Source organism: Carex rostrata, chromosome 2, assembly GCF_964058835.1.
Source record: "Carex rostrata chromosome 2, lpCarRost1.2, whole genome shotgun sequence".
NCBI classification, from domain to species: domain Eukaryota; kingdom Viridiplantae; phylum Streptophyta; class Magnoliopsida; order Poales; family Cyperaceae; genus Carex; species Carex rostrata.
Genome location: NC_135919.1, coordinates 13927681 through 13939324, shown reverse-complemented (window position 1 = coordinate 13939324; position 11644 = coordinate 13927681). Strand labels below are relative to the sequence as shown.

General features: G+C 34.9%; 2 protein-coding genes across 3 annotated transcripts; both read left to right on the top strand.

Annotated features, from left to right (window-relative positions):
* The first annotated feature begins 679 nt into the window (after positions 1-679).
* Positions 680-3616, top strand: LOC144543820 (cinnamoyl-CoA reductase CAD2-like). Its single transcript, XM_078292235.1, has 6 exons — positions 680-903; positions 1162-1331; positions 1706-1897; positions 2221-2383; positions 2545-2731; positions 3405-3616. The coding sequence occupies exons 1-6, from the start codon at positions 789-791 to the stop codon at positions 3547-3549; spliced, it is 972 nt and encodes a 323-aa protein (XP_078148361.1). The 5' UTR covers positions 680-788; the 3' UTR covers positions 3550-3616.
* A 4799-nt stretch (positions 3617-8415) lies between these two features.
* On the top strand, positions 8416-11439 carry LOC144543785 (phenylacetaldehyde reductase-like). Of its 2 annotated transcripts, none has more exons than XM_078292194.1 (6): positions 8416-8615; positions 9102-9271; positions 9735-9926; positions 10126-10288; positions 10881-11081; positions 11181-11439. In XM_078292194.1, the coding sequence occupies exons 1-6, from the start codon at positions 8498-8500 to the stop codon at positions 11258-11260; spliced, it is 924 nt and encodes a 307-aa protein (XP_078148320.1). In that variant the 5' UTR covers positions 8416-8497; the 3' UTR covers positions 11261-11439. The 2 variants fall into 2 exon arrangements, with proteins under 2 accessions (XP_078148320.1, XP_078148314.1); XM_078292188.1 differs by having other exon boundaries at positions 8417-8615; positions 10881-11067.
* The last annotated feature ends 205 nt before the right edge of the window (positions 11440-11644 follow it).

Sequence of the window (11644 nt, the reverse complement as noted above, 5' to 3'; positions counted from 1 at the left end):
TTGAACTCGCTCATTTATCCGCTCACTTAAACTCGCTCATTAACAACTCGCTCATTAACAACTCGCTCATTTATTAAATGAGCGAGCATGAGCATGCCCCAACTCGCTCATAACTCGCTCATTTAAAATTTGCCACATCTAATCCTGCCACCACATTCAATCCCAAATATTCATAGTTTATATACATTTATTTATTTTTTTAAACAGACGCCTCAAAACATTGTGATGTTGTTAGTTTATGTTTTTGAATTTATGTTGGATTTTTATTAGTGCTGCTTTAGTTTTTGTTGATTGTTTTTTGTTGATGCTATTGTTAGTTTATGTTGTTATTATTCTATTTTTGTAATACCGTTGATTTTTTTGTTATTATTTTATTTAATTGAATTATGACAATTTATTAAATTTTAGTACTCATAACTCGTGAGCCGCTCATAACTCGCTCATTTATCCGCTCGCTTGAACTCGCTCATTTATTAAATGAGCGAGCACGAGCATACCCTAACTCGCTCATGCTCGCTCATTACTCACCCCTAGAGGATACGCACTCGCCACAGGGGCCCAAGCCCAAGAGCCTAGTCAGATCCAGTGCAATACGCCAATACCAGACCGTGTAGACTGAGATCTGAATGGTCCGTTTTAAATCTGGCACTAATCTTGAAGTAGCCTGATGCCTCGAATTGATTTTGGCCTGTAAGTATTCCGGTCAGCCGGTCAGGTACGAGAGGGTATACTCCGCATTTCCGCAAGAGCGAGCGAGCGAAAAATCGAGAGAGAGGTAAGAGGGGAAGATGAGTGGAAAGGAGGTCGTATGCGTTACTGGTGCTTCGGGCTATATCGCGTCGTGGCTTGTCAAGCTTCTCCTCCACCGTGGCTACACCGTGCGCGCCACTGTTCGCGACCCCTGTACAGTTCCAAGATTATTTTTACTCTTTATTCTGCTCCGATATTTTTAATTTTGGTCAGCAATACTGCCCCGACGAAAGTTGTGCTGATGATTTGTTCAATCAGATTTCTTGCTTGATTTATTCATGCCTATGTCTAACTGTTAGGTTCTGTTTCACTTTGAATAGGATAAAGAATCAAATTAGTCTTAAAAGAAATTCAATCAGTCCAACTTCAATCTTGACAGTATTTATTTTTATTATTTATATTGGTCTGTAGCTGATGCAAAGAAAACTGAGCACTTGCGGGCACTAGATGGAGCTGGGGAGAGGCTGCACTTGTTTAAAGCAGACTTATTGGAAGAAGGCTCCTTCGATGATGTAATTGATGGCTGTGCTGGCGTTTTTCACACAGCTTCTCCTTTTTATCTGTCTGTCACTGATCCACAGGTTTGTCTGATTTGTTTTAGACTTGCGTAAATTCTAAACTCGTGCAATTTTTTTCCTTGAAAATTTGTTGTACAAATTATAATTGGTTTTCACTCTGCTTTTGTTACATAATCTCAATTGGTAAATTAGTGGGACGGGGAAGTCTTTTTAAGTCATGTATTCAACTTTATGTTGCCAGTTGGGAACTACAGTGAAATAACAATAGTGATAAAGCCAAGTTTTAAGCTTCTTAATTTTTTCCAGGCACTTCAGTTACATTTGTTCAAAATATTTTTTGAAACTGATTTACTGATTATAATTGTTTACTCTAGTCTACTTGTACCTTTTCCTTTGTATACTTTGAGCAAGCCAATTAATTAAAATACTTTCTGCAGGCCGAGTTGATTGACCCAGCTGTTAAGGGCACACTAAATGTACTCAAATCGTGTGCGAAAGCTTCCTCTGTAAAAAGGGTTATAGTGACATCATCAATGGCAGCTGTTGAGCAAAATGGAAGACCGAAGAATCCTGATGTAGTTGTTGATGAGACCTGGTTTTCTATCTCTGAATTCTGTGAGAAATCAAAGGTAATGCCAGCAGTTGATCCAATAAGTTTTCAACTGTACAATTTTATTCTATTGTTCAGATGGGTACCCTCTTAAAATGTGAAAAAAATATCCTTTTAACCGTGATGCATATTTGAAAATGACATAAATTAGTAAATTACTAAATTGTAATGCTGATTTCTAACAGAGTTTGGTAATAGCTTCGAGTATCTAATTTGTAGGAAAATCATTTGTACATCGGCAGGATGCTGGTTTTACTTGAAAAAAAAATCTCTTAGTTTCAAAATTACTTATATACAATGCTTGTTTAGCTTGGCTAACTTGTAATATTTGCATGTTACCAGCTGTGGTATCCACTGTCAAAAACCCTAGCTGAGGAAGCTGCTTGGAAATTTTCAAAGGAAAATGGAATCGACATTGTTACAATTAACCCAGGAATGGTCATTGGGCCTCTTCTGCAGCCTATACTCAATACGAGTTCTGCTACAATCCTAAACCTGATTAACGGTACCATTCTATATTAGCTGTCACCAGCTTAATTTGCAAAATTTACCCTTTTTTTGTCCGTTGTACCTAAATTGGTAATTTATCTGAGTTTTGGATGAACTTTTGGTCAAAAAATTAGGAAAAGAAATATGTTTGCAGAATTACCATTTATCATTCTATAGGATCAAAAACATTTCCGAATGCTAGTGTTCGTTGGGTTAATGTGAAAGATGTGGCATTGGCACATATTCTGGCTTACGAGGTTCCTTCTGCTTCCGGGAGATACTGTTTGGTGGAAAGAGTTGCTCACTACTCGGAAGTCGTTGAGATAATTCGCGACCTCTATCCATCTGTTGCACTTCCTGAAAAGTAAGTGATATTATTGCCTTTTTCCTTGCTCTTGTGCAGGGTGGACCCAAATAGGCCCAGGGTACCCCTGAATTTTGAAAAGAAAAAAATTAGCCCATGATTTTCTGGGCTATTTATTGCCTACTTGTGGTGAACAAGTTTTCCAGCCCAACTCATTTTCTTCCCCGTCCAACTTATTTTTTGCCTATGCCTGACCAAATTACTGGGTCCGCCCCTGCTCTTGTGGATAAAGAACAAATTCCAATACGGGTTACTTTTTTCTAAGAGTTTTTGCAAAGCTTGAATAAATCCCCAACAGAGGCAAAATTCTCTCTGGAGTTGAGGTATCTGAGCCCAAGGGAATTCATATCCTGAGTTAACTCAAATTTTGAGTTAAGATCTGGACCGTCCGATTTAGATCCACACTAGTATTGAAGGGCCCCGTGCGTTATAGGCATGAGCCAGATTGGCCTGAATTCTGATCTCACGGTCGAAAAAATAACTCAAGTGGTATGTTAATGCAGAGGATGCATATTCAGCCCAAGTTCCTCACTTGCCCACAACACTGCTAGCAACCTACCAAATTTTGACAATGAAATTTTTTCTTTGTCATCCTCATCATGTAAAACCCTTGTTACAGAAATTCTTATATATTTAAAAATATAGTGTTACCTATTCTTCATTGTACTTTCAGGTGTGCAGATGACAAGCCCTATGCGCCGATTTACCAGGTCTCAAAGGAAAGAGCAAAAAGTTTGGGGGTCAACTTTAGTCCTCTGGAGACGAACATCAAGGAGACCATAGAGAGCCTCAGAGACAAAGGTTTTGTTTCCTTCTAAATATGTCTTTAATGAGAGAGGCGACCAACTTAGTAGCAGCTGAAAATGCACTGCTCAGATATGTATTTAATAAATAAATAATGGCGCACTGATATAGTACATAAGTTTGCATATTGATGGTCTTTTGACCTTCGTCATGCTTAGTAGTAATGGCAAACAGTACATCAGATAGCTTGTAATGGTACATATCATGTTAATCAATTAGTTGAAGGTTTGGGCTGATAATTTCACCAAAAAAAAAAAATTGCGCGGACAAAGTATAAGGCTATGAAATCACATTCTTGAAACCATTAATAAATTAAAACGTAAATTGCTCGGCATTTAATACAATGATTTTTTAAACGTACAAAGTGTCGAGAATGGAATTTTGTTTTGGGGTATCAAAAAATTCGGAATGAGGCAAATTTGGAATATGAAAAATGCGCTGGATGGTTAGAATTTTTTAATCTAATTTTTATTACCTATAAAAAGGCTTTCTAATTTTTTTTTAGTATTTTGGGAGTAAATCTGCACTATCAAATTTTATTAAGGTCAATGCTCGCGTTTGTTTGGTCCTATCTAAATTCATAATCTATAAAGATACTACCTCCTTAACTATGCCATATTACATGTATTTTTATGTTGTATTATATATATAATGCAAATAATGCGTCTAGGAGCTTTTTCATTATTATGTGGGATTAGGGGTGTTAATGGAGTGGATACTATTTGATCCATATTCGAAAATAAGATACGGATGATATCCGAATATCTATGTGGATACTGATATGGATTTAAATTTTAATTATCCCAGCCCAGTCCAGTTGCCGCTCGTCTTCCTTTCTCCTTCCCCTTTAGATAGACCAATTTGGAGGTGGAATAGGAATTGTAATTCAGTCTACTTCTCGAGGTATAATTATAAATCGAGAAGCTCGACTTCAAAGAATTGGAGAAATTTTATGTTATACATGGTAATTCTAAAAAAAATAAAAAATATTCAAATAGTAGATATATATCATATAGTTTAATATATAGGGGCATGGTAATTGTCCCCCCACTCTCATCCCCCCATTATTCTCCCAATTTTATTTGTTCAATCTCGTCCACATTTCTCATGATCTATAAGGAATTTTGCGAATCTAAAACCACGAATGTCTTCTACGCAATTTTATCTTTCAAATGAGATCCATGATTACATACTTTCAAGCTCGTCATCACGCAAGTATTTATATATCGTCATTTAAATATTTATACCTAGTATTTTACACATGACACTGTTGACATTTAAAAGTATTAATATCAAGTATTACAAGTATTTATACCTATGCACTGAATTATTTATACCTATGTGGTCAATTTTTTTTGTTAGAGAAAAGTTGACGCAGGGACGATTGGGAAAGGTTGATGCGGAGATGTGGGGTCCACGATTGGGGATAAATACTTACAAGTATAGGTATAAATACTTGCACGATGAGGTATAAATATTTGTGTGACGATGAGCCCGAAAGTATATCATCATGGATCTCATTTGAAAGATAAAATTGCGTAGAATACGTTCGTGATTTTAGATTCGCAAAATTCCTCATAGATCGTGAGAAATGTGGACGACATTGAAAAAAAAAAAACTAAAAACGTGTATGATTATTTTTCCCATGTAGTTTGAGTGGGCCCCCCATATAGTCATATTAAGTTAGACATGCAAGTATTAATATCTTAGTTTGCAAGTATTAATTTATTATCTTCCAAGTATTTATACCTATGAATTTAATTAAACTTGGAAGACCACAGTGTTTTGAATAAGTTTAATTAAACTAGTTAGTTAAGTTAGTTTATGGAAGTTAAACACAATTGGAGATAAATACTTACAAGTATAGATATAAATACTTGCACGATGAGGTATAAAATACTTGTGTGACGATGAGCCCGAAAGCATGTCATCACGGATCTCATTTGAAACATAAAATTGCGTAGAATACGTTCGTGGTTTTAGATTCGCAAAATTTCACATAGATCGTGAGAAATATGGATGATATTCGCAAAATTCTACATAAATAGAGGTTTAAAAGATGGAGGGATGATGAGGGGATGGGAGTGGGGGGATTCATATAATTATTCTAATATATATTATGAAAAAAATGTATGTTATTCACTATAATAATTAGATGAATATTATGAAATTTTGATATTTTTAATAAATAATGTAATGAAAAAAATGATTTATGATAGATTTCAATGATTTTTATATAATTTAAGTAAGTTTTACATCCATATTCTTATTCAAATAATATTTGTATCCGTATCTGTCTAATAATCTGATCCATTTTCACCCTATGTGGGATCCACCTACTTTAATTTTATTAATTGAATTATTATATCGTGTGATTCTTTATTTAAAAATTTATCATATTTCAGTATTGTATTTAATTTAATACTTTATATCTCAATTAAAAAAAATAATATTCTTGCAATATATGTTTTTCTCGAGTAGAAATTTGAAAAATAATTCAAGTGTATAATGTTGAAAGAAAAATCCGGTTTTGTGGTCAATTCTGATGGAAATCAGTGACTATATAACCACAATCAAGAAAATGATGTTTTGTATGGCTTGATCTATGTCATGTGTGGCCGCCAACATAATTCACATTTCTAAGACCAATAAGTTAGTTATATCCATTAAAGATTTAATTTCTTTTGAAGCATATATATAAGTTTATTGGATTTCATCATTAACTCAAATTATCATCTGAATGTTTTTACATATGATCCTATATGACAATATATTTAGGTTAATTGCTGATTTATAATTTAAGTACATCGATATATCTTTTTTCCATTATAAAAAAACAAACTTTCTTCGATCTCATTTTTTTTTATTAAAGACTAATGTATTATTTTTCTGAATTGGAGGTCTTTCTTTTATTTTGAACTCGCCGATTAAAAAGCCAAATTGTTTTGATTCTTAAGTTTGAAACAAATTAACATAATTGCACCGAGCTAAATCAGAAATCAATTAACAAACGAGAACCTCGTAAAAGTCCAAGAAAGTGGATTTTCTATCAGGTCATGCGCTAGTCTGATTTGATTTTGTTTGGGACCAAGTGGAGCTAAATTATATATCAAACAAGAGGAGGGATCAAGTTACAACAATTTTTGAGTTACAACAAGTTACAACAACCATTTTTTACATTTTTAAAGTTCAAATTGTCGATCCAAACTGTTAGATGCGATCTTTACAATAAAATGCGCTTGGAGACCAAATTTTACATTTTTTTAGAATTTTTTTATTATTTATTAAGATGGGTAAAAACTAGTCAAATTCATATCATTGAATTTTGTATCCATCTTAATAAATACTAAAAAAATTCCAAAAAAATGTAAAATTTGGTCTCCAAGCACATTTTATTGTAGATATCACATCTAACGGTTTGGATCGACGATTTGGACTTTGAAAATGTAGAAAATGGTTGTTGTAACTTGTTGTAATTCAAAAATTGTTGTAACTCCCTCCTCATCAAACAAACAAAGTCAAACAACATTTTGTCCTTAAAAATTGGATATCCGAACTCGTAGAAAGCAATGAATAGAAGTCATTAAAATTAAATAAATGTCTTTAATTTGGGAGGAGGGTTGTATAGGTTATTTTAATTTCTAATATAAGATTAATAATAGATTAAATAAGAAAAAAAAACTTCTTATTAGGTTAACGAAGAAATACGATATTTTGATAGAAAAATATATTTTTTTTGAACGTTTGGAGCTAGAAAGTGGAGTAATTAGCCCACAAATTTATACAAGGGGCATATGAATTCCATAAAAACTATTATGATGTAGATTTTATAAAAAGTTAAATTTATATATAAAGAGTATTGTAGCGAGAAGATAATATTTCCACCATCGGATTGAAAGGTTACAGAGAGGAGAAGGAGAAAGAGAAGAAGGAAGCAGCACGGTTCAATGTCTGAAGAGGGCATAATGAGAGAATAGAAAAACAATTGGAATTTGAAATAGATTTTTATTTTATATTATTCATGTCGTGTTCAATTGAGAATGCAAAAGTAAAATAATGTAAGAGAAAAAAAATATTGATAAATAAATCAATTATATTTTTAAGTAAAGATCAATTCCTCTATTTTATCACTTTTATATAATAAAAAATGAGTTGCAAAAATACAGAGAAGAGATCTAGTTGTAAAAAGTATGAATTTAACTGCAAAATAGAAACTCAATTTCGCTTTTTTAATTTTCACAATTCCTCTTAATTTATTTTTTATTCAGTGAAACAAACCTCTATTTCAATCTATTTGTTTTTTCTTTCCAGGCAAGCCGGCCCCCGTGAATAGAAAGATCTGCAAGCGGGTCCTATTTATCAGACTACTCTACTGTAGCGACTAGCGAGAACAGTAGAAAACGCAATTCTACTGGCTAACGAATGCGATTCCGTATCCTCTCAGGTATTGCAGAGGAACACCCTCACTTTACGGTTGAGATTAAATGTCAACCGGTTTGGGATTCGGGTGCAGTATATTTGGGCTTTGAGATTCGTGCCAAGTTAAAAAGAACGATCCAGATCTAGTAATTGTAAAAGATTCCCTTATCAGGTATTGGAGAGGATGTGAGCTGAACGAATGCAAGTTGAATCAATTCATTAAATTCTGATAATGATATCGATATGTCATCATATATTGGCCCATTCGGCCATTTACCTCCCTGCTTAGAGTGCGTATCCTCTGAGATATGTCATATTTTGCGTGACCGACGTGTCCGGTGCCTATTCGGGGGTGACGTAGGGGGCCAGTATTATTTGAGCTTTGAGACTCGCGCAGAACGTATTACAACGGTTGAGATTTTCCAAAAAGTCACGCAAAATATGAGATATCTCAGAGGATGCGAATTCGCTTGGTTACCCACTTCAAATCTCCAACTTCCCAGTTCTCCGCTTCGTCGGGGTGAGAAGGAGAGACTGAGGAGGATGAGCGCGAGCGGAAGGATCGTGTGTGTGACGGGTGCTTCGGGATTCATAGCTTCTTGGCTCGTTAAGTTGCTCCTCCAGCGCGGATACACTGTGCGCGCCACTGTTCGCGACCCCTGTTTGTAACCCCAATTCTCTTTCGTTTCACATTTTAATTAATCAAGCCACTTCATTTACTAGGGTTTAGGGTTTTGTTTGGTAAAGATTGTTACCTGAATACCTGGTTTAGGGATCAGATAGTCACATAACCTACTGTGCATTCCTAGGGTACATTTTTTACTTGTAATAAGAAGGAAATGTTGAGGTGATTGAGGACCGATGTTAGGTAATACTATTTAGTCAGGAATTTCATGTTCAACATGAATCACAAGTGAATTCAGATTTTGCAAATATATATATATTTTCAGAACATGGTGGGCGTCATCAAAGCAGGGCACATTATTTATTTTTCATAAATTTACCTTATTTCATTGAATGTTAACATTTTTATTTTGATTCATTTTTCTTCTTTTAACAAGCCACATCTTTCTCTAGTGGAAGGTTTCAGCATGGCTTGCTTGGGCTACATTTATTGGGCCTCATAGAATTTTTCCTTGTATTTCAGCTGACCCAAAGAGAACCAAGCACTTGCGTGAACTGGATGGAGCCAGCGAGAGGCTCCACTTGTTTAAAGCAGATTTAATGGATGAAGGCTCATTTGATGCTGCAATTGATGGTTGTGAAGGAGTTTTTCATGCAGCATCTCCTGTTACATTTACTGTCACAGATCCACAGGTTGTTCTTGATATTTGATATCAGTAAAAGGAGTGGTACTGTATTTGTGATTAATGAACCCAAATGTTGCCAGTAGTAGTTTGTGCATAAAACCTCTTATTGAGCTCTGATCTTTAGCATAAGACCAGTATCACAAAACAAGAAATCCTGTTTAATTGGCTATATATATCATTGAATCAAGTGAATTGTAATATTAGTCGGTAGCCAACATATGCTTGACTTCGGTAATGACAATTTATTGCCAAGATCATATGTGACTGTGTGACTAACATGCTAGACCATATTTATGTACTACAAGTTTTGAGTTGTAATCATGGTATATGGTTCAGGGAGTGTAATTTTAAAGTACTATTTGGACCAACAGTATTGTTAAGAAATAATAACCTTTTCTCCTTGCACACCTTTTACTATCAAGCCATTAATTTTTCTGACAAGTAGAAAATTGCTGGATTTCCTTTTTTAGGCAGAGTTAATTGACCCAGCAGTTAAGGGCACATTAAATGTTCTGAGATCATGTTCTAAAGCTGCTACTGTGAAGAGAGTGGTGATGACATCGTCAATGGCTGCAGTATCAAACAATGGAAGGCCAAGAAGTACTGATGCAGTCATTGATGAGACCTGGTTTTCCATTCCCGAGATTTGTGAGAATTTAAAGGTAATGGTGAAAATGGTGCGAACATGGGTAGAATAGCCAAGCTGGTGGTTGTTACCATTTTTGTATCCATATCTTTTGAAAATATTCTGTTTATACATGTTGAATCATGGTCGGTAAAGTTTAATTAGCTCTGAATGTTTTCTGATGTTGAATGGCAGAACCATTTGAAAATTTTAATTAACTCTTGATTTTGGACCAGTTGTGGTATGCACTATCCAAGACACTAGCAGAGGAGGCGGCTTGGAAATTTTCGAAGGATAATGGGATTGACATGGTAACATTGAACCCGGCCATGGTCATTGGGCCCCTTCTCCAGCCTACTCTCAATGCTACCTGTGCTGATATCTTTAACTTAATCAATGGTAATTATATGAACTTTAGTTAAAAATATTATATCTTTGATGTACTTTATTGGACACGCCTCTTCCCATCCCCCACTCTCCCCCCCCCGCCCCCCCCCCCCCCCCCCCCACCCACACACACAACACACCCCAAAACCCCCCCAAAAAAATAATAAAAAAACGTAAAACGGTTGATAAATAAAGGAAGAGACAACATGAAATTTCAGGGATATTATAGTAATTTTGTGTATCTAGTGGTGTTAGCTAAAACTAAAAAGGGATATTAGCTAAAACCATCCCAGTGCATGCATGAAGGTTGGGGCCAATTGCTACAATTAAAAAGTTTCATTTTAGGAGTGTTTTGGTAGGATTTACTATTTATTTGTTGAAGAATTATGTTCCTAAATTTGTCCAGACAAACCGGCTTATTCTGGAATTGTACTGGGCACTATCAGTCAAATTATTGTTTAAACTCAATTATGTTCTTTGTTTGGAGCTTAATTGCTTCTGAGGGGGGATCCTTAATTAGAGCTTTTTCTAAAGAAAGGTTAACATGATTCTTTATTTTGAGTTGAAGATTATCGTGTTTCTTAACATATTAGTTATCCTCCAGGATCACCGACATATCCAAATTTAAACTTTGGATGGATCCATGTGAAAGATGTGGCAACAGCACATATTTTAGCTTTTGAGGTTCCTTCAGCGAGGGGAAGATATTGTTTAGTTGAAAGAGTGCTGCACTTCTCTGAGATTGTGGCAATAATTCATGAGCTTTATCCTTCTCTTCAACTCCCCAACAAGCAAGTTTTCTTAAGTAACATTTTTTCGCAACAAAAATTTAAACCTTCTATTTAGAGAAGTTGCAAAAGAAGAAAACCTCCAAATTCTCAATTTGCTTAATTTACTATTGTAGGTGCGCGGATGACAAGCCATTCGTACCACCTTATTATTTCTCAAATGAGAAGGCGAAAGAGTTGGGTCTCAGTAACTTGATTCCCCTCAAGAGCAGCCTGAAGGATACCATAGAAAGCTTGAGAGAGAAGGGTTTCATTAGTTTCTGATCATTTGCAATAAAAAGGGAATACTGATATTTCTTATTATCCAAGACAAAATAACAACCTTTTTTGTAAAATTGAAAATATCAAGACATTTACACGTTTTCGGTTCCTTTATGTTAACTTCTTGTTATCGTTTGGTTAGTATACTGCCAAAACTTACATCACAAATAAGCGCTCTAAATGCTTGCTCGCAACAACTTTATAAGGCATCTAAAATCAACATGACTAAAAGTGGGTAAAAACTTCGCCTTCGCAGAAAGCTGCGAAGATCAAAAAAAAAAAAAAAAAAAAAGTGGGTAAAATTGATGTTAGCACATGT

Coding starts and splice junctions, on each gene's coding strand:
- LOC144543785 (XM_078292188.1), top strand. CDS start 8,498: ATGAGCGCGAGCGGAAGGATCGTGTGTGTGACGGGTGCTTCGGGATTC. Junction 9,272..9,734: donor TTACTGTCACAGATCCACAG/GTTGTTCTTGAT, acceptor TTCCTTTTTTAG/GCAGAGTTAATTGACCCAGC. Junction 11,068..11,180: donor TCTCTTCAACTCCCCAACAA/GCAAGTTTTCTT, acceptor TTACTATTGTAG/GTGCGCGGATGACAAGCCAT.
- LOC144543820 (XM_078292235.1), top strand. CDS start 789: ATGAGTGGAAAGGAGGTCGTATGCGTTACTGGTGCTTCGGGCTATATC. Junction 904..1,161: donor CGCCACTGTTCGCGACCCCT/GTACAGTTCCAA, acceptor ATTGGTCTGTAG/CTGATGCAAAGAAAACTGAG. Junction 2,732..3,404: donor TCTGTTGCACTTCCTGAAAA/GTAAGTGATATT, acceptor TTGTACTTTCAG/GTGTGCAGATGACAAGCCCT.